Source organism: Centrocercus urophasianus, unplaced genomic scaffold (assembly GCF_019232065.1).
Source record: "Centrocercus urophasianus isolate 14NV4802_14NV808 unplaced genomic scaffold, USGS_Curo_1.0 seq_13, whole genome shotgun sequence".
Taxonomy (NCBI): Eukaryota; Metazoa; Chordata; class Aves; order Galliformes; family Phasianidae; genus Centrocercus; species Centrocercus urophasianus.
Window position 1 is genome coordinate 22,098,957 of NW_024884475.1, and position 23,340 is coordinate 22,122,296.

At 34.2% G+C, this 23,340-nt stretch overlaps 1 protein-coding gene across 3 annotated transcripts in view; it reads right to left on the reverse strand.

The window, feature by feature from the left end:
* Window positions 1-23,340, reverse strand: part of ATP8A1 (ATPase phospholipid transporting 8A1) — a 95,558-nt gene that overhangs the window by 37,633 nt on the left and 34,585 nt on the right. For all 3 annotated transcript variants that reach the window (XM_042812172.1, XM_042812171.1, XM_042812173.1), the window contains 12 exons: window positions 22,909-22,986; window positions 22,118-22,206; window positions 18,473-18,545; window positions 17,074-17,179; window positions 16,376-16,458; window positions 16,174-16,223; window positions 11,474-11,543; window positions 10,392-10,476; window positions 6,935-7,074; window positions 5,442-5,580; window positions 4,263-4,327; window positions 291-463 (listed from right to left, as the gene is read on the reverse strand). In XM_042812172.1, the coding sequence (XP_042668106.1) occupies window positions 291-463; window positions 4,263-4,327; window positions 5,442-5,580; window positions 6,935-7,074; window positions 10,392-10,476; window positions 11,474-11,543; window positions 16,174-16,223; window positions 16,376-16,458; window positions 17,074-17,179; window positions 18,473-18,545; window positions 22,118-22,206; window positions 22,909-22,986 (1,151 nt within the window). The remainder of the gene's footprint in view (window positions 1-290; window positions 464-4,262; window positions 4,328-5,441; window positions 5,581-6,934; window positions 7,075-10,391; window positions 10,477-11,473; window positions 11,544-16,173; window positions 16,224-16,375; window positions 16,459-17,073; window positions 17,180-18,472; window positions 18,546-22,117; window positions 22,207-22,908; window positions 22,987-23,340) is intronic.

Genomic DNA, 23,340 nt, shown 5'->3' on the forward strand with positions numbered 1-23,340 from the left:
AAGTTAAAATCAGTCTTTTAATCTTGCTGAGACTATTCTTGATGGATAACACAATTTTCTTGGGTATATGCAATCTCAATCACTTTGGGAGGTATGCTGCTGTATCAGGCTTTGCTACAGAAATACTTTGCTTGAATGACTGCATTTCAGAGCATTACTTACTGCTTTTCTTTATTTAGATTTTATGGGTGGAAGATATGGATACACATAATTTCTCTGTGAGGGAAACAGCTTTTTAATTTTTACATGTCAACAAAAATACTGTAGAGAAAGAGTAATGTAAACCTTACCTGCAACAAATAACAGCTTTACATGACAAAGCCAAATCCAGGAAATATTGCCTCACTCCAAAAGTCAAAGCATACTTCAGAGATTTACCATCAATAATGAGAGCAAAATCATTTTCCTTCCTTAAAGCATCACCAAGAGTACTGCAATGATGGCTAAGCGTCTCCCTTGTTCCCTGTTGCACAAAGAAAGTGTTATTTTTATTTCCTTCTGTTTTTTGGTCTAAATATTCTTTCAGTAAAAAGAAATTTTCCTTTTGATTAAGTTAACAAGTAAATAGTATGTTTGTCGGTATTTAGGAGGCAGTATTATGTATTTAGCCTGCTTTGGGGAGGTCAAGCACAGCTATACAATCGAGTGTCATGAATAAAAAAAGTAATTTCTTGCATTTCTTTCTATGAAAGGCCTTTGTAGGGCTACAATATACTGTCCTTCACAGCTCAGAAGAAAGAAGGGCTTTAAAGAAAGGAAGATTAAAGTTTTTGCTTATAAAGATTTGAATTTGACAAACTGTTGCATCCTACGAAAACAGCAATATAAGGCTTAACAACCAAAAAATTGTGCTACTCCAGTGATGTCAGGCATATGTATACAGAATTTTGTGTAACCACCTAAAAAGAAAACTTCAAGAAATAATTATGAATTTCAAATACTCTGAAACAAATCTCAACTTCACCTGTCTCCATGTGCTGACTCTGCTGTCTGCCTACTTAGCTTCTACTGGTCTTTTAAAGGCTAATTGGTTTATCTAAAAGAAGATTAGGCTGTTGGGGAATTCAGTACTCCAGGTTTCTTGTCTCTCCCTCTGTGGAAACTCCAAGAGTAAGATGACACAACAAAAATTCTTAAAAATGACAATAACTTCTGTAACTATTTTTCAGAGTGCCTTTGTCCATTATGCAACACTACAGCGTGCAAGAAAGTACCAACTTTTCTTCATCTCCACAGACTACTCAGCTTCTGACAAAGCTTAAACAACACAAGAGCCTGTAACTTCATATTATCCTCATCTATTGTTTCTCCTCATACATGCAGTTATCAATTGTTTAAATTGCCCTCAATTTTTTTTTAACCACAAACATTCCGCCAGGTAGCTCCAGGCATGCTACAAATAACAAACAAACAAAAAGAAACCCCAGGACAATACACATTACTTACCACAACTGAAATCGCCATATTTAAAATTCCTATGTGGGCTTACATGTAGCTGCATGCTGAAATCCAGTGCACTCGATCATAAGCAGTGAAACTTCCCTCATTTATTTCTACATCATTTCCATGTGGAATTTCTCAGTGAAACTCGCTAGTAATCAAACTGCTTTCCACTTTTGGTTTTAAGTATTCTTAAGATCATAATCAAAAGAATAAAGCTGCATTATGTTTTCTGTCCATAATCAGCAGCACTATGCTAACATTAAGCAGTCCATTAAGCTAATGTGGAGGCAAAAATAAAATAAAATTTCTTTTATGTAAGAAATTTCAAGCAAAAACACATTTTGTTAGTGAAGCTAAGCAGATGTTCCTGGGAGTATAGCCATAAAACAAATAATGCTGCAAAAAGAGATACTAAAATGTTTCCTGGAAGTGATTTCAGTTCTACCCCACCTAAGGGATGCTAAAGCTAAACTGGACATAGTGGAGTTATTTTTAATTCCATTAAAGAAGGATATTTGTTCATACAAAAATCTCTTAATACAGTATATTTTTTGTAAACTTAGTTCCCTAGGATGGGATAAAAGTCTGAAGAAGGTTGTTGGTTTTTTTTTTTTTTTTTGTCTCTAGCTTCCTGTGTTTTGAATGCTAAGGCTGTATTAACGACCAAACTGAGGAGACATTTGCTTTTCAAAATGTTTTACATGTCTTAGGGACACAGGACTCTGCCTGTCCCTAAAGGATCAGTGTTGAGCTGCTTGCATTTCAGAAGCCATTGGTATGCAACAGCTATTGTGGTGTTACCTTAACGGCAAGGTCAAAATCAATCTACCACCACCATTCTTTTTTCAGTAATGTCAGGAATGAGCAAACCAAAAGAAGTTCAACCTTCCTAACTCCTATGAGTCTATATCAGTCCTGACAAAGCCATGAGACTATATCCATACTTAGCAGAACCAAGGAGGAGAGAAACATCACAGCAATTGTTCTCTAAACACACAGGTCCCACTACACTGTGGGGCAAAGAAGTTCTGTACCCTCCAAGATTCCTGTACCATGATTCTACTTCAAGATTTCATTGTCCTCCTGTACTGTGAGAAGTGGCTACTCAGCACCTCTCATGGGAGCACAGTTCCATTGCAAGAAGGAGCACAGAATCCCAGTATGAGTGGTGGACCTAAGTTGCTAAGAAGCGAAAGTTTTGGCCATATTAACAGATAATATTCCAGCCAATTATTATTGCCTTATTGTCAACTGCCCTTGGCATGCAGAAGAGAAACTGCATCCACTCTTCCAGCTACACTGACTTAAGGTTCTTTGATCGCAGCAATCCACTTCTCTCAACATCTCCTAAAGCCTGCTCTGCTACCCAGTCAGAGTTTTCAAGGCTAGTTTTGATTCAAGCAGTTGCACTAGTAGTGTAGACTGACTCCCAAACCTGACCATAAAGCAAGGAAAAAGCACAGCAAGGAGACAAGGGATGCATTAACCAAACAGTGAAATAAAGACCATTAAATGAGCCAGAAATCTTTTAATGTAGACACTTATTAAAATATCAGCACAAAGTTCATTTACTATATTAAAATAAAGTGTCTCTTGCCCTAAAGTTGATTGCCACATTTAACTGTTCCTGAAAAAGCAACTTAAGTTATTAGCATACACAAATACGAAAGTGGCCAGTTTGCAAATGCAATTTCAATTGTCATGAAATCTGTTATTCGGTACATGTTCAGTTTGAATACCATTTCTTCTTAAACTTTATTAACATATGTTTTTAAAAAATACTGCTTAAAATATATTTGACTTTTTAGTCAAAATGGTTAACGTGCAATACTTGCTGTTTTCTGCTTTTTTTTTTATTTTTATTGGACTCCCTTAAGCAGTTAAGCAAAACTATCGCATTATTTCATCACATATGAAGAAGTATGCAAAACTGTCAAACTTGTGCATTTCAAATTCATTTATTTAGTATTGCAGTAGTTCTGCAAACCATCAGTCTGTGTAAATAATCTAAATGCAGTAAAGAAGCTCTCATGTTATAAAGTGGTTGAGGAATGAAAAACTTAAAAGTAAAGGGCTTAAACCAAAAACTTTTGTCTCTCTCTCCCCTCTCTAAAAACAATAACCACAAACTTTCATAAGCTATACAAATACATAAACTGAGAACAGAAGAAAATTGCCTTTCTTCATTAATATCCCAATCTACTTGTGAGAGAAGTTACTTACTGTATCAGTAGACTATTTTCAAATATTAATCAAGAGCTGCTGCCTGCTCTGTTTTCAATTCTGATTTTACTTTTATCAATTTTATCAGGAAGAATATGTCAGATAAAATAGTTCATATTTAAAATGAAATCACTGTGATGTTCATGCCTCAACATTGAAAGTATGCTATTCTAAATGACTCAAAACATTTATAAAAGTACGTAGTTTTTTAAAAAAGTATTCTTGTTGCCCTGGTCTAGTATTAAATGGGAAGGTTGGAGATTCACGATCCTTGAGGTCCCTTCCAATCCAAGCCATTCTGTGAGCTCATGTTATAGCCTACTTTACACACTACCACTGAATCCTTCAGTTAAGGCAATCCCCTCTTGCTGATTCTCATACTTCCCATTCACTTATATTTCCCTTCCTTTCCCTAAGTCCTAATGTAAGCTTAGTTTCAGAATTTTCTCCTGAAGCCTCTTGGTCAGCAGAAACTCTTCTGCTATAAAGCTCATTTAAGATTCCCTGAGAGGACAGCACCAGGATATTTTATCTGGATATTTTACATAGAAAATACTGACGTTTTATTAACTTACAAATTTGCGTGTGTTACTTACATCAAGAGAACCTTCATTTATAACAATCAGTCCCATGTTCTTTCTCAGAAGTTTACAGGAGTGACCTGTAAGAACATTTTTTTCCAACAGTTAGTTCCACCAAATCCAGTGTAACACAACATAGTACTTTTTTCTGTAAGTGAGAGAGTTAAAATTAGAGCTCCCCAGTTGAAAGCACTGGGAAAAAAAAAAACAAACAGTAATTTGCATTCCATAGAAATTAGAGATAGTAAGAATAGATAGAATTTTCATCATTGCAACTTGTGAGAGGTGTTTTTTGTTCTTCTTCTGAGCAACTCTGAATAAGGCACACATTTTCTGTAAATCCCTTTTGGGTAGTTGAAAACACCAAATTTATTGAATGCATGTTGCATTTCATGTAACATTTGCATATGTAAATGTAACCATTCTTTTCTAGTGTTTGATGCTTTAAGGAGAATTTGTGCAATGAGCTAATTATGCCAGGACAAATAAATAAATAATATTACACATAATTAAAATGAAAATGTTGGTATGACACTTATTTCCTCAAACCTCAAGGTTTGAAGAAATGATGAAAATAACCTCAGACCAATGTTGCATCTCGTGGACAAATAAGAGATTTTTAACATTAAATACAGTAATTGTAACAGAGTACATTTATCAAAATTATTTTTAGGACACATTTAGACTTAGTACTGTAAGGAGTACTACGTCTTCAATACAGTTTTCATGTATTACTATTTAAAAATATAGGTTTATTACTGCTTAGTTTAGTTAACACATTATTTCCTTCCTCCTGCACAAAAAATACAAGGGGACAATCAAAGGAAATTTCTGACTGATGGTAAAGATTATAGTACTTCACAAACTATGTGCTTTACTTTATTTAAGATCATGGTTCCTATCAGCATTTCTTGAAAGAATGAATAATAAGTATATCCTTTCTTTATATTTTGTTAACATTACACCTTCTCATTCTTTCCTCCTCTCCAGGATAATAGCAGATTTTTTTGCTGTTAGTTTTGCAATGGAGGAAAAAAACAACTTACCCACCCTCCTCCTACCAAAGACTGAAAAATAAATTATTATTTAAATTCGTGAATGCCACATAGTAGTATTATTCTACAAAATACCTTTCCATTCTGAAAACAATTTTACTCTATCAACAAAGCCATCAAGTAAGTGCAATTGTAATACCGATGTTAATGGCAGTTTCTTGTTTGTCCCCAGTAAGTATCCAAATTTTTATGTCAGCTTTCATGAGTGTTTCTATGGTCTCAGGCACTTTGTCTTGTAGTTTATCTTCAATTGCTGTTGCTCCAAGCAGCTGAAGATTCTGTGAACAAAAAATACCGAGATCATGAAGATTTTCCAGTTTAAATTCAGTTTTAATCTTTTAGTTTCTTTTTGTTTAATATTGCATATTTATGATGAAACTGATGTTTTTAAAATTCATGAACCTGGTATATTGAATCTGGTATATTTTTAAGACTCTTCCACACATCTGTTTAAATTGCTCACATATATAAACTCAAGTCCTACAACTGACTGAAACTGCATGTTCACATCTTTCTTTTTGATTGATTAAACACTCAATTTATTTTTCAAGGTTTTAAATTTTAAGCAGTTTCATCAATGGGATCTGACACTTTTTAAAAACAACAAGAACAACAAAACCCCACCATCACAAAAAAACCCCCACAAAAAACCAAACTCAAAAAACAACGCCGGCCGCCCCCCCAAAAATACAGAAAGATAGCCAAAACAAAACAAAATCAAACCAAAACAAGAATCCTTCACCAAAAATCAGGAGAAAAAATGCAACCAAATGTCAAAACCTCAAGCAATATCTCATGAGTGCATTCTGGTTACCCACTTTCCTGCTGAGGCAGTGAATTCAAAATGCTCAGGGCTGCTCCAGAAGCAATATTGCCAGGAACAGAAGGAAAGCTCTGCTATGGTGAGACTGTACCTGAGTATCACCTCCCCTTCTGGGTCTTCAATAGAAAAGATATTGAAAAAAAAATGGAAGAAATCCAGTGGAGGGATACATAGCATGCTAAATGGGTGATTCTATTTTCTGCTAACTGAAGAGGGCTTACAGAAAAACCATCTTCCTCTATGACATGCACAGTGTAAGAACAAGAAACACATTCTCCAACAAAAGAAATTTAAATTCAGAAAATTTGGAAGAAGAATAGTTTAGCTCTATAAAATTGCTTAGTGCAGCTGAGAGAATTCCCTTAAAATTTTATTATAGTTCTGGGCAACCTGATCTATCCTGAATTAGCCCCACTTTGAGCAGGAGGCTATGTCTGGATGACCCCTTAACCTTATTCGTTTCTGCGATCAGTATACAACTTAGCAGCTCTTTATTTATCACCTACTTTATTCCACAAAACAGCAACCCTGAAAAACAATAAAACCTTTACAGTAGCTCAACTAAAAAATCAGTACTTTCCAGGAAAGAAGTTATTTTCTGTCAAAACTTTGACAAAATAATCTTTCTTTCATTTCAGTCGCCTCAGTTGCAAGGGTTGTACAACTATATATATGGCTATACATATAGTATATGGATATATATGGCTATATCCATCAGTATAATGGTAGAGCTTTTCCTATCAAAGCATTATTTGTCAGTCACTCAGATTTTATATCATATAAAGAAATCCCCAGAAAACTGCACATACTTTCTCAATTAGTTCATAGCTCTCCTCAAGTTTGAGTGCTCTGTTTTGTATAGCTGTAGAAGCACGGTGATAGACATCTAACCATTCTTGATAATCACTTTCTGAAATCTCAGCCACAGCAAAACACAAGGTTCTTAAGCCTAAAGAGAAAGCAAATAGCAAACGATTATTTGTTTCCTTCATATACATACAATGAGTAACTAATACAAGCATTTTTCATTATATTTGCTTCTGTCTGATTTTCAGCATACTGCTGCATGTCTTGAAGAAATTTGTTCCACATATCTAAAGCAAAAAGTATAATAACCTTAATTAAATGCTGCTATGATGAGAAGCAATAAATATATAATGAAGGTTAAAATATATCATCGTGTTATAATTTCTCCTCTTTCACACTTCCCCAAAACATCCTCAGAAAGTTCTGAGCCGAAATTTAAAATTCACCACATAGAAGCCAAAGATGAATCTCATCAAATTTTATTTCCTCACCTCACAGATTTTCTCAATGTTCCAAATTCTTAAAATAAACCCTCTGAATAAAGGCAGCATTTTGGGATTTTATTTAATCTTTGCAGTAGTTACAGATAAATAATAGAATTTTTCCTTCAGTGGAAACCTAGACTGAGCACTACAGTGAGAATTTGAGGCTGCAAAATTACGGAAAAAACAACACCATATATTTTCTGTCCACACAGATTTAATTTCAGTTTAAATAGACAGCTACATCCTAACAGTTTGCTTTCATGTATCCTGAGATTTTTATGGTTCTAGGGCATGAAACTGGATTAACTCTTTATATATGGAGAAGGGCATGGCTCTAGCCAAATGAAATCGTCTGAAACCAGAATTTGCTGGCATGGAAGTTTAGAAGAGGTATAGTAGGACTACTACATCACCCTTGAGCATTTACCCACTGTTCTGTAGGAGGTGGGGAGCATCTTAACCAGGGATGGACAAACAATATATTTGAACATTGTTCCGTTGTGCACAGATCAGCATCAACAGCAAGCTTCAAATGCTGAAAGAGGCTTGACACAGCATAAAACAATTTTCTTTCATTTAAGATACACAAGTAATTTTGTCAGAATGTAAACCATTTGTATTCCTAATACACTGACAACTGAGTACTGTTATGATCACAGCTTCTTACTACCTAGCTCCAAAAATTTAACAAATCAAATGAATTACTATTAACATTTTTGTTTAAAAAGGATATGTTAGCAAGATTCAAATTAATGAATATGAGGTAAGAAGGAGGAAAAGAATTCATGACTAACTAATAGTATTTCCACAATTCCTTCAAAATATTTTATGCAGATGATGAAATAAAGAGAAAAAATTACCAAATACAAGCCAACTTACCTTTTAAGGTATTTTTTTTTTTTAATCAGAGTGTAATTATTTTTCTATTTTTAATTTGAAAGGTTTATTTTAATTTTATTTTAAAAGAGTCTTCCAAGTAAAAAGTAGCAAAGAGTATCATTAAGTCAGCTTTGTAACAGACTGGAACAACAACACAGAAAAATCATACACTTTCTCTATTTATCCTAGCAGGCATTAACACTCAAGCTTAGTAAATGCTTAGATATAAATGCCAGCCATGCTAACCACTTCATTTTTGAACACACCAAGAACATGCAGCAAATGCCAAGGACATACTGTACTGCCACATGAAAGGCTATACATGAGAAACTTTGCAACATCATTGGCTGCAATTTAGATCTGGTGCAAAAATAAATACCAATGTCATTAATCGATTCCAGAGAGAAGTACTTTTACTACTTCTTTTTCTCCAGATTGAGAATTTAGTGTTTTTGAAAGGTTAGCAATTCACTTCTGAACAGTACATCTTTTCATCTGGTGAAAAGCACTTGAACAAACTTCTTAACATCAATACATATCTTCCCTGGTTTTCAAGACGGGCAAAATCCTTCGCTTTTTATTTCCATCAGTCCAACCTGAGTGCTAAAGAAACACAGTATCATTTGTACCACTGATCTAATGAGAATATTGTTAAGAACTGGATTTAAATTCTCCTATTAGTTCACACAAGGTAACAGATATGGATTCTACGTTTATCTTTTCTGCAACCCAATGTATAGACTCACATCCCAAACCAACTTCACATCTAATTATCTTTTCCTTGACTGGTCCTGATTAGGTCATGAAAATACTTCCCCAATCAGGCCAGTCAGCTCAGAGATGGATTCTTATAGTGAAAGGATGCACCTGAGGCTTCTTGTACTATCTATACAGTTGCAGTTCTGCTTTCAAGTTTCTTGTAGAAATTTACTCTAATTTCTAATATCTGTAAGACTTCTTTTCTTCATTTTTTTAAGGCTAACAAAATGTTTCCTGCAGTGATCTTAATATGGAGAACGATCTGTGGCTTGCTTCTGCTGTCACAAATAAAATCAAGAGACCAAAGTTGCCTACTAATACACTAACCAAAATGCTTAATGACATGATAAACCAAAAGAGAAAAAAAAATATTTAGAGAAGTCATACACCTAACAAGCAGAAAAAGTATCTTTCCTGATACAATAGCATTTGACCAGACATCCAGCATTATGAAAAGAAAACGTTTTAATAAATTTTGCCTTCAACTGTAAGCTTATTTCTTAAAAACACGTTGAAGTTACTTTCAATGTCCTAGTAAGATAGTATTAGAATAAATGAAGAGGTAAAAAGTTGCACTTCATATTCTCATAACTATTATAATTCTGCTTCCAGCCACTCTCCTCGAAGAATAAACTAAAACACAACAATACTTCACAGCATACCTCCATAATGCTTGACACATCCCCATTTTTGTTATCTGTAATAAAGGAAGAGGTAGGAGAAGTGCTGGGTGAACTTACATCAAAGCCCACAGCTTTCTACAGTCTGCCTTACTGCTCATGCGTACACTGTGGAAACCACTTTTATTTAATAACTGGCTGTTTGTATCAATCATCTTAATTTCATCGCCTCAAATTTTACTTACTGCTCTTATTTAATAAGCCTTAATGGAATAACTGCTTTGAAACAGCAGTTGTTAAAAAGTAGCATATGGAAAACCAGTGATTATAATTCTCCTTATTGTGAATGGTAACAGAAATATTGTAAAGCTGCCTTAAAAGCACTGTGCTAGTCATAACCAAGCATCTTTGCCTTTTCCTGTGCATCACCCCTACAACATTTGTTGTGTGAGGGGAGATGAAAGTAATCATGAAAGATGAAACCTACAAAGAAACAAAGAACCTTGCAATGTGTTTGTTCATTGGAAAAACGTATTCTGTTTTAAGAACCTAAAACCACAAATTTACTACCAAAGATTCTTAGGAAGATTATTATATTTGATGGATGCAAAACTAAAACAATTTTCTAAATTACATATACATACAATACAGCAACATAAGATTGGCAAACTGAATTGAACAGTGAAGAAATTCTGCGTTCGCACTCTATTACTCACCTTCTGTAGCAAACTGCTCTAAATGTTTTAAGGTGATTTCTTTGTATTTTGAACTTTCAGCAAGGCGGTCATAAATTACAGTATCCTACAACACAAATAAAATGAATGCAAGCCAATTCAATAGGAAAAAAAAAAGTGTTTTGTTGTGTACACAATAAAAATAACACAAGAAAAATGGCAGGAAAAATATGCAGCACCGTATTTATTTCAGTATAAAAAATGAATCTCTAAATTTGCAAATTCTGCTATGATGTAATTCATCTACTACATGTTTTGCTGTTTTTTCCTTCATTTTGAAAAGTATAGCATCTTCCTTGTGGAATCTTTTGATCTCTCTAACATTAAGACAAAGACAGCATTTTAAGCCCCAAAGTAAAAATCAGTTTTTCTTAAATGCCATTTTAAGGCTTTTGTAACCACCCTGATACACAGAACATTAATGATAGCATCTTGTCTAAATGAGAAGATATTGAATGTACATTTATATTCAATCACCTTTATCTCTTTGAACCATTCAGGAAATAGATTTGCATCATCCTCTGATCAAATTTCAACCTAGATAATGGACAAAGAACTAACAAGCAACTCTGTCATACCCTAACAAAAGTGCATATGGGAATTTCCTTTCCACAGAGCCTGTATTCAGGAAGACGTAGAATTAGCCTAACACTGATGACAGGTTAAAACTACCACGTAGTCTTTCCTGGAAGACTACTATTTCCACCTACTGATTCATGCTCAGCTACTCCAGCAAGAAAATTACATATTTAGCAATACCTTCAACCATTTTCTTGGAATACAGAAGGAAATTAATTGACAGTACAAAAGTATTTAGCTAAATTACAAAGAATAAGATGGATGAGTCTCCCTTACCTTCACAGACAGTAAAACAAGGAATACATTAGTCCACCACATTAAACAACTACACAACGAAAACATGTACACTGAAAAAGTTATCAGTGCTCCTTCCCATATCTCTCAACACTTTCCATATTCTCATTACAGTTATTCTAACTTTCTGCAGGCATATTTGCATTGTTAGCATATGTTCTTTGATACAGTGAAAATATTGTAAAACTCACAGCTCCTTTGCAGTAGAGTCTTAACTTTCCTGTTGGCGTGCGAACTATCACTGACATTCTCTTCCTAGAACTGAAAGAGAATTAAGTGCCCAGTAAGTAGGTGGTTCATAAACACAAATATTTACCAATGTCTTCCCTACAGTTATCAATATTTAAGTTACAAAATACAGAGGAAAACAAATAAGGCCCACGTTTTCCAAATGTTCTTCTCAGGAAAATGAAATTATTACTTGGAAAATATAAATTTCACTGTCTAATCACTGAAGTTAATGCAGTCTGCCTGTGCTCTTCTTTGTAGATCTTTTCCTGTAAAAAGAATTTAAGAACCTTTACTGTCATCTTAATGCTCTCTTACTGATCACAAAGAAAGCATCTTATGGCATAAAGCATTTGCGGCCAGGATCATAAAGTCCTTCTTTACCAGCTAAACAGAAAGAGTCTCTAGGCCTCTGCACTGTGTTACTATTGACAAATACTTCAGTTTAATTTAGCATGCTAAAAACACTGCATAACAAGACTTACAAGGTGCCTTGCTTAATATTACCTACCCTCTAGCTCTTAATTGTTAATGGCTTAGAAGTACTTTTTCTTTCAGTTTTAGTGATTGAGATCATAGTAGGAATGAGAAGAAAGCATGGACAAGACAGTCATCTTTGTTTTCTCTTTTCTCTTTGAAGTTCTCCAACAAGCCCTACTTTAGATTCAAGTTCACGTCCAGCCAAAATGTGTATTTATACCACACTTCTATCAAACTTCAATTTTTAAAAATAAATCCACAGAAACTATTTAGGGAATGAAAATAATTTATCATGCATGTACTTCACAGTAAAATGCACAAAACAGATGGAAGTAAATGGTCCATTTATAAGTTCAGTTCCTGTTAGGAACTGGATCTCATTTATAGATCATCAAATAGCGTTATTATACAATAGTTCAGATTGCCAAGGAAAACATCCTGTAAGTGGAATATGTGAAGATAGGTTGAGGAAAGAATTTTTAAAATTACTGGTGAAGCAACTGACTGAATATTATCTTCAAAAAAGTATTTTTTGTGTGCACTTTACTTCAACTACAGATTTGAACAGCAATATATAATTACATTTCTCCTCTGATTACTGCGTAAGAAAGCATGAGAGAAATAGTTGCAGCAGTGAATATCTATTTCATTTTTAACCTAAAAAAATCTTAGATAATCAAGATTTCCTAACTCCTTAGACTCTATCCAGTTGGGCATCTGCTAAGATAATCATTGAGAAATTTAAATAACCTAAACTGCACTTATGTTGCCTATAATAAAGGCAACTTCTGGGATTCACTTTGCTTCCTGGCATGATTGTTCAGCCTATAGCTATCTTAATTTATTATATCTGTCTGAATGTGAAGACTGTGGAGGAACCTGTTATTTAGGGTTTGTCTTTCTAAAATGTATATATTTATAAAAGTGTTTATATACATATATACACACAAACACACAAGTTTATACACACATATCCTCCCTTACAGCTACTAACAAAGTTGTCTTGTAATACCAGAATCTGAAGTTACATTGCATGGTGATCAATCTTTCAAAGATATATTAGAGAATAACCAAGGTTTTCCTGCAGCTTTCTGAAAGTTGAGCTATGAAGACAGCTATTGAACCTTGGCTGAAATACATTTCTCTTAAAAGTGCAAGAAAGGCAGGACTTACTGTCAAAGACTTCTAACTTTTTATGTGCGTTTTCACTGCAGTGACAGTATTATTTATTTTTCGTGGTGAAATACAGAAACCACAAAAATTGCACTACTGCACGTAACTGTCAGTGTGATACCAACTTTTTGTTTTGTTTTTTTTTTCTCATAGGAGGTAGAACAGCTGGTAAGTCCCATGGAATTGCCATGAGATTACAGATTGCCAGAAGCAATCATAAGGAGATAGAAACACTCTTGATGAGCCCCTTATTAATACATAATGTCTATCTCAAGTTTAAGATAAAAAAAAAACATCAGAGTTTAACCATGCAAACACAGAAAACAAGCACTGCTACCTACCCAAGCTAGATAACTGCTCTATCAGCCATTTGTTCTTTTTCTACATTTAGAAGTATTTCTCTCCAGACGGAAAACAAAACAGAAATCCAGGCTCCTATTTGGAGAAGGGGTAAAATCTCAAATGCTCTAGAAGGCCTTATGTTTGCTCAGAACAACAGCCAAGGCAATGTGCATTATTCATAAAACTGGTTTGAGGTGCGGGACTAGTCAACCTCTTGATGCATTCTGGACAAGTTACAGTCTCTACATCAGAAACCATACCCTGTAACTAACCATGGTAACTAACCATGGTAACTTACCCTGTAACTAACATCTGCTAGGATGTGGAGACGTGCTCCAGGGATGCAAGTGAAAATTAGTAAATTAAATCCATAGATGCTGCGTATTCCAGATACTGAAATATAATTATCAATGGAATTAATTTTAATAGACTTTACTACTGATCTAACAAGCAGGTATCACCAAAACCTCCATCAGGAACACTGCTGATGTAATGTCATGTTGCACTGATAAGCGATTTGTGCACTGGTAATAGAGACAGCTTATGCTTACTGAAATGAGGAATCACATGCTCAAATTTGTACTCGTTTTCCTACTCTCTACCTAGTTAGGTGAAAAGACAGTGCATGTACTCAGCACATGGCAGCAGAGGGTCTGACAAAATAATGTCTGATATGGAAGTGCGTATGAAACAAAGGCATGGAATTGAATACCAAAATACTGGTACTCATTGACATTCATTGACACTTGCTGAACATTTATGGAGACCAAACAGAGGATGTGAGCACAGTAAGGTGGTGGGTGGTCCATTTCAGCAGTGGTGATGGTCACTTCTGCTGGTACAGATTTTTACGAGCACAGCCTACCGGCTCTTTTTCATCACTAGCAAAAAAACACAGCTAATGGTGGTGACTGTGCTGAAAGATAGTGTTTTGTAGCTGAGAATTTGCCCCATCAAATGGTGTTAGTCCTAGTATCTTCTGTAGCTTCCATGGAAATAAATAGGAGGCATTATTTCTGGAGAGGTTGATGCAGGATATTGTATACTACTACTATTTTCACATGCAAATATACTATCACTGTAAAAAGAGGATACCATAAAACAACTCCATCAAGCATTTCTACAAGTTCTACTTCTGTAATTTCTCTTCAGAAGTACTTTATCAAATGTCGACACTGTTACATTCTATTTGCTGAACAGCCGTATCTGGCTTGCGTAGGAAGATAGTAAGAAATCTGTATGCATTTCTTCTGGGGCAAAAACACCTTAGAACACCTGGAAACTCTTTACTCAGGAGTGTTGACTGTTACAAACTACTCATCCGATGATACATGCTCCTACCCACACAGTTTGTGTTGGGTTTTGGAGCAAAAATTTCTTCTGTTGTGGAACAAGGGTGACCTCTAGTGCTTCCAGTAAGTCAGTTCCAAGTAAAGCTAAACACAGAACAAGAACAAAAACAGCTACAGAAACTGAGTGCTTGGTAAACTTGGGTTATTGGTATCCACTGAAAAACTAAATCCTCCAAAGGCTTGCTACATTTTCAGAACACAAAATGAGAAAAAGTGCCTACAGGAAAATGAAATCATGGCCTAAGCCTGAAAATTTTCAATTATATCTTCCACAATACATATGAAAATATTAATTAAAGTTAATTGCAAGCATTCATTAATACACGTTCAAAACACTAAAAAATGTATTTGAAGCATTATTGTTTTATTCTATTCCACAGACTTTTTCCCTATGTTTCACATTATTTCTTTTATCATAAATCACAGGCAACTGTCTATCTTCAACCCTATCACTTCTACTGCTTTGGAATTTACTTATTGAATCTTCAAGGTAAGCTCAAGTGAACCAAAACAGGACAGGGAAAGGTAAATAATGGTCACTTTACACGTGCACAATTGTAAGAAACCATTATAAAAAAAAGAAGAGATTCAGTACAGAAATTTCTTCCCCATCCAGTGACAAAGTAAGCAACAGGACTACATGAATGCTTAAAAAATAAATTGCAATCATGTATACAATTTAAATTAGTTTACATAACAAATGAAAAAAACCTGCGTACTATGAGGATCTTTACAATTCCAATTTCTTGGACAGGCATTTTTAATCAAAAGCAAGGTAAGTGAAAAGTCACTTTCCAAGAAAACAAATCGATGCTCTAGGGTTCCAGCTCAGTTAAGAATGGACTCCAATCTGGATTATCTAAATAAGTCAAAAACATATATATGCAAAGACATTCTATCAGTCAAAGCAAACATAAATTATCTGTAGCACTTGAGGCTTCCCCTTGCTTCCAAATATAAATTTCAAAACACCAGATTACTCTAGCACTTTCAAGAATATATTTAACTTCAAGTATTTTACTTTACTATTTCACTTCACATCATTTTTTGAGGTTTTTGAGAGTAAAAATTTTGGGAAATGAGCAAAAGCAAATATGAAAAATATTAGCAAAAAAGATAACACAGAATGTGTCACCATAAACATTTTGTCAGAAAAACAGAAGTTTGGTCTTAATCATGTGCATTACATTGCCTCATCACATATTATAGAAACAAAAGCCAAGTCTGTACAGCTTGCCTGTAAGAATATAAAAAAACATTATTTTTTATCCATGATAAATTCAATGTACTTTCACAAACAGACATTAAGTGCTTACCTTGTAAATTCTAGCACATTTAGCAATTCATATCTTTCTTCATGTCCCAACTGAAAAACAAAAGTGAGAATTAATGCAAAAAAATCCAAAGCAGAAGAATCAAAGAAACACCTGTATATGTACCATGATGCAGTTATTCAATAATTTCTTAATATGGTAACAGTAAATACAGCACACTGTAATGTTTTCCCAAAGCACTTACAGATTCTATAATTACTGAGTCAGGTGTCCTTCCAGTGAATACAAAACGAAGATGTCTTGCTGCTCTGACCAATGCTCCCTCATCTGCAACAAATCAATTAGTAGTACTTTTTTTTACAAGATGTACGAAGAAACTGTTAGTTTGCCCCATGATTTAATGGATGCTTTTGATTTTGCCTTGCTTTGTTCTCTCCTGAATTCAAAAACATCCTATGAACGAGAGTTGGCTTGAACTAGACCTTTTGTGCTATACTTTTTGTCTCACTCTCAAAGGATCTTATCATTACTTTTATCCCATTGAAAGCATATTTTGTTCATTTTTGATTACAAACTCTTTGTTCTAAATTCCATGGTTACCAAGTACAGATAAGTTCACAAGCAAGGACATACATTTATGTTCCAGTTAGATTTTCATTTGCATTTGAGTACTTCCATCAGACATTCACAGCTATCTAATGACAGCTTAGGAACAGAACATGGTTAATCACTCTTTGCCCTTACATAACCTGTATATATTTTCTAAAGCAAATCAGAAAAGTCCGAGTTCCTATTTTTTAGACAAAACAGTCTAGCTGATATCTACTCTTTTTTGAGAGATGCTTTCTTCGTTAATTTCAGAAGATAGTTCAAAATAATTAATTTTAAACAAAATTTGCATGTTGAGTATGCATGTTTATGTTCTCTCGACTTGACTCTCACCTGGAGATGCTGCTTGATATATAATCTTATCACCTTCTCTTTCTGGAACAGCTGTATGACACACTGCCATCATTGTCAAAAACTCACATATTATAGGTGCAGTTGGCTAAAAAAACGGCAGAAAATGTTTAACAATTTAATCGATAAGTTACTAAAGTGCAATAATAGATACGGACAAACAATAACCAATAAAATGTTAATGGAAGATTGCTCTTTTGAACATCAACAGATAAGCCCACTGGACATTATCTGTCTGTGTATCAACTTCAGCGTGCAGAATAACTTCTCATCTGTGCACTTCATTATAAGCTATGCAGATAGAGTTTATATCATTTACACTCATAGAATCAAAAATGAAAAACCATAAACACAGAGAAATTCAAACAAGTATTTTATAGGGAAGGCAAGTCCAAATGATGAAAATGCAAAATGATTTCACAGCTAATTCTTATTATTCATGAAAGTCTCTTTCGATTTGAGCTGTTTTATTAAAACTATTCCTTCCTGCATTGCTTTTGTCTAACACCTTATTTATTAACATAGTTTTTAAGAACCTTTGGAAAGACTTCGCAACCAAACTTGAAAGTCATTTACAAAATAACATAAGGTCAGGCAGCTAGTTCTTAAAGGAAGATACTAAGATAAGCATCTCAAATACTTCAAAATCTGCAGAGCTGAAAGAACTTCAGATAGTTTAACCAAAGGAGGGAAAAATAATGTATCTAAGCAGAAATAACTGACTGTTTTTGACTAATAAGAACTAAAAAATATATTAGTACAGATTAAGTTTGCAAAATGAATGAAATTATTCCAAAGGAAACTATTATATTTCCCTTAAATAAGCTCAAAGTAGTCACCTCAATCAAGGTTTTTTGTAGCATATATACAGTATCTGTGATCAGTGTTAGAATGTCAACCATGAAGATGAAATTAATTACCTTATAAAATAATATCTGAAAACAATTCCACACTGAAACACTAATGAGTAACTTACAGAACTCAAACAAATTCAAAGCTCTTCATGGCCAAATGCGAGCAGGTTTGTCCCTCTTACATCGAAAACCCCCGGATTCTTTAGGGCATCTTTAAAGGTCTATGTTAGAGATTCTTTTCCAAATTGCTTACAAATGCATTTAACATACATTGTTGAAATTAGATTGAAATTTTAAAGGATCTTGCCCGTATTATATACACTTAATACTATATATCTACCAGAAAACAGATTTATTTCCAGGTGGATCTAATCAACGTGCATCAGCAATGAATAATGTAAAGATATTCATGAGGGCATGCTGATTCTGTATGAGAACATATTTTCCCTCACAGGAAAACACTTTGACTTGCTAAAAGCAACACTGAAAATTCAGAAAACAATGGTAATTGTTTCTGTATTACTTACATGATTATTTTGAAGATTCTCCAGTAGTGATGAGTCACTAAACATTTTTTCATCTCCATTTTGTGAGCCCTGCCTAGAAATAATTTGGTAAAAGAGAGATCACCATTAGCATATACTTAATAGTTCATATGCAAATAATCCACATTACCGTGCTCTGGTCAAACATAAATTTTGGTTGAAGATGCTACAAGAATGGCTGTAGTCACTCACAGTGCAAAAATGAAGGAAATAGGAATTTGTTAGAGGTCAAAGTTTACCTAGTTTTAATAAACCTTATACAAATACACTTGAATTCAGGTATGTTTTTCTGCTCACTTCAGATAACACAGGATAAAGTTTTCAAAGCAAGACTGGCTTCTTGTTATCTGATTTCCACAGAAGGATATTATTGGAAGGACTTAAAACAACACATACCTGGAAGAACTTAAATTTCTTAAGAAATTAACAGCTTTGGCATAGGTTTGCAATGTGTTTGCAGAAAAGAAAGTCATACCTGAAGGAGTAAGCAAACTGAGTTCAGACATTATGGGACAAACATTCTGTTTGTTTCCCATTACTCATGACTAAAATAACCTAAACTGATATATAAAGGACACAGAAGTAAGGATGAAGTAGCAAAGGATTGAAGAGACACTAGATGGAGATAGTCCTTGAGAAACAGTCTTACACTAACGTTCACACTGCAGAGGTCTTCTGGCTGAAGTAGCTACTTCTAGAAAGACTTCTTATCAACTGATTGCCGAGCATCAAGACAATCCAGTTGAGTTTGAATCTCAGTGACATAGAACAGTTCTGAAAAATGAACCCTCTCAGAGGAAAATATTATTTTCATTTATTTTGGATTTTGCCCTGTAGTGATTTTCGTTGAAGGATAAGCCATGTTTGTCTCAAAGGCAGTCTAAAGATCTTTTATGAAAACCAAAAAAGTGAGCTGTTATAGTCTTGAATTACCATGAAGGAATGCAAATGACAGCATTCTGCACAACTACTCAAGGACAGATTTTTTCCAAAGCCTGTTATGAAGTGAGAAATTCAAAGCATCCTCAATCACCAAGATTTATATTTATTTGCTTTAAATGCAGAGCAGCTGGGCAAAATGTTAGCAGTTTCATACTCATTCAATTTATTTATAAATTTCAAGCTTTGATTGCTTAAAATTTTTAGACAAAGACTTTAGGATATTTTTCAGATTCTCAGTACTAAATCTGAAAAATACTTGTAGATATAACTGTTTTTCAGGTAGACAGAAAATATCTATAATTTAAAAAAATATTTAAAAGCTTTGGAATTTGGTACATTATTTGAGTCTAGAAATATTAGTCAAGCGGATGTTTTTAATTACAATGGACCTCCACACAAAAAATAATTTTCCTGAGTATTTTAATTTGTGAATGTTTACATGTCATTGATAGCTTATAAAGTACAGCTTTTTTTTTTTTTTTTTTTTTTTTTTTTTAAACACAGTTTTGTGCTACATATCTTGCCATGGCTTTCAAGAAATACAATAAGAATAGTTTAAAGATTGTAAGTGACTTTTGTCCCCAATTTACCACAGTTTATTTTGAAAAAGACTGTAAATATTTAGTTTAAGAAAAAACAATGAAGGAAATGTAAGGCATCATGCAGTAGGCAACAGCAAGGAAGTCATGACTCAGTCTTTCCTGAGGGCCCCTGTTAAGAGATTGTCTCCTCCAAGGAATCTGTTATCTCAGTTTCAATAAATAATTAAGTAATGGTAATTCTCTAAAACCATTTGCAGGAAGCAAAATACTAACACTAACTTACGTATTTTTTACTCTCAAACATTATTTTTCAAACACCTTAGGGATTATTACTAAACTGTTACAGGATAACAGGAGAAAAGTGTGACCAAAGTTACCACAGTACCATGTACCTTTATAAAAAAAAAAAAAAAAAGTTTTCTTCAATATACAATTTGGATTTGTACACGATTACCAGTAGGATACCTCAGTGACTCTATCATCAATTCTATCCCAGAGTATAGATCTGAATGCCACAGAATTCTGATTCATAAATTTTTGTAAGACTTGGTTGGGCTGCATCAACTCGAAGATAATATGACTTTTGAGTAAAATATTCTGCAATAAACCATCTTTCTGAAAAAATCTCACTGTTTTTAAGCTTCAGTTTTAAACAAATACCACATACTGCTTGATTCTGAGAGCTTACCAATCATCTGAAGGAACACTATAGTCCTCAGGTTCAGGGCAATCGCTGCACATGAAGCAAGAGAGGAAGAGAGGAAGAGAAATAGGGATAGGAAAAAGAATCACAAAGGCTAAAAAAAAATTGGGTTATGTATAAAAGAGAAGGCAGTTAATGAAATTAAATGACTAAAAAAAAGTAAAGCTATCTCAACTGAGTATTTTGCTAGTGCCTAGAAAATAACACTGCAAAAAATATGATATTTCTCTTGAGGCTTTATAAGGCAAAAGCTATCATTTTCATTCAGCTGGGAGCATGCCTGCTTACTAACTTCTACCAGTTGAACAAATTACAATTCTTACTTTATATTTCAATATACACTTGAACAATGTTTTGATTGTAAACAAAAGGTAAGTTTTAATTTTTGTTATGATAACAAAACTTATCTGAGTTCAAATATTCAAAAGCATAGCTAGCCATTGCACATCAGGATTCAACCCTGTGATGACAATTAGCTGACTTAGCTGATGTAGAGTTGTGTGTGTGTGCACAAGTAGATATATGAAATATCAGGGTTAGAATGGCACTTTATTACAGGTCTTAAATAAAAAAAACCAACACAGTATGGTTAAGGATCAAAGTTTCTCAAAACAGAAAGTTGACATTAGAATCCTCAAAACAATCCAAATGATAAGGCCACACTGCTGGCTTAAGCCATAAACTTAATCTCACAGACTTGCTTGGTCTCTGCCCACTTTCAGAGTTATCTAATTACCAGCTTACTGATCAGACTAGGTCCAGCATCTCTCATACTGGGCAGCCATGCTGTCACTTAAAATATAAATGCTTCTGCTCTATTCACCGCTCTAAAGAATTTATTTTAAGTGAACCACCTTGGAGGTTTGAGCCTTTGCAAACTCAGTTGAAGAATATGTCTGCAACTACTGACAAATAAGTAACAAAATTCTTTGTTTGCATTTATCTGGAGACGTCTCGTAATAGCAACACCAATACCATGAGTTATGTAATTTAAACAATCCTCATAAAAGCTATCTAGATTATGTGGTAAAGCATGGCAGTTCAAGTTCTTGTTCATCCTCTATTATCTAGTGAAAAAGCATGCAAAATATGAAGCGTGAACCAATAAGGAAGTCCACGCACTTTCGCAAATTTGAAGGCAGACTTTGCTTTTTAAAAAAATAAAAGAAACAAACACTGAACAGACACAGTAACAGAAAAAAAAAACAAGTATACTGAAGTTGTGTTGCAGCAGTAAGGATAGCTACACTTTTGCTTGCAGAAAGAAGCACTCATGCTTCCTATTAATAGCATATCATAGTCACAAACAAATTGATCCCTAGTTGCATCTACTGCTTCTACTATTAAGTTTATTATGGTGTTAATTCAACTGTGTTCAAATATGCATAGGCAGAGGAAAGGCATACAAGTAAACAAATAAATATATAATAAAATACCTACCCATAAGCAACTCCTGCCACAGTACATTTTTTAAATTGCATGACGTTACATGTCAGAGTACCCGTTTTGTCAGAAAATATGTATTTGACCTAAATGAACGATGAAATCATTACGTATTAATTTTGGCAGTTACTTACATATCTAGTACAATTTTGGCTATAAACACAATAAAGTAAATACATTTTTACCACTTCCACAATCTTCAAAGCATCACAGAACAATCTAAGTTGGAACGGACTTTAAGGTCCTTCCAAGCTCCTGCTGTAGGCAGGGCTGTCACCCACCAGATCAGATTGCCCACGGCCCTATCCAACCTGGCTTGAAAGCCTCCAGGGACGGGGCATCCACAGCTTCTTTGGTCAGCCTATTGAAGTGCAACACCACTCTGAGTGAAGAATGTCTTCTGCGTATCTAATCTAAATCTATCCTCTTTTAGTTTAAAGTCATTACCCCATGTCTATCACTATACTCCCTGACAAAGAATCCTCCCCACCCTTTATGTACTGGAAGAATGCTACAGGGCCCAGATACAGTTCTACAAAGTCAGAATTTCAGAAAACAAAGAACACACAACTGAGCTCCTGTGAAAAGTGACTGCTTTTACAATATTAACAGGGAACTCCAAAGCAAAATGCAGAATTTATCTGTCAAAATTAAGAAAATGTAAAATAAAGAAAAACATGTAAAATAAAAAGACTAAGGCATATATGCTTTTAAAAATAAGCTCTCACTTATTTTTTTTAAGAATTTAAATTTTTAAACACTGACTTAGAGCCAGTAATCTTCTCTACCTGCCCAAGTTCTTCATTGAGATTGGAAGTCCGAGCCATTGCAGCAGTGTCAGTAGGTTCATAATGCATGTCTATGTCCTATAAGAAAAATGAAAGCATATGTTTCAAAATTATCTTTCCAGAACTTGTTATGAAAAAAAAAAAAAAAATCTGGCACCTAATCAGCAAAGAAAAACACAGAAGAACAGATTGAACACAAAGACAAGGGATCTACTTCTATTTATTTCAACATGGGAGCCACAGACACAATCAGATCACTTCCAAATATCTCCAAAAGAAATTAGATTTTCCGTTTTAACATCAGAATCTGTAAAGACTAAGATTTCACAGAATACTGGAAGTAATCTGAGTACTAGCAAAACTGTCGAACCCATGCACCTAAAACAGATTTGTCAACAGACAGAAACATTGTAACATTTAGCGTGAAGCAAG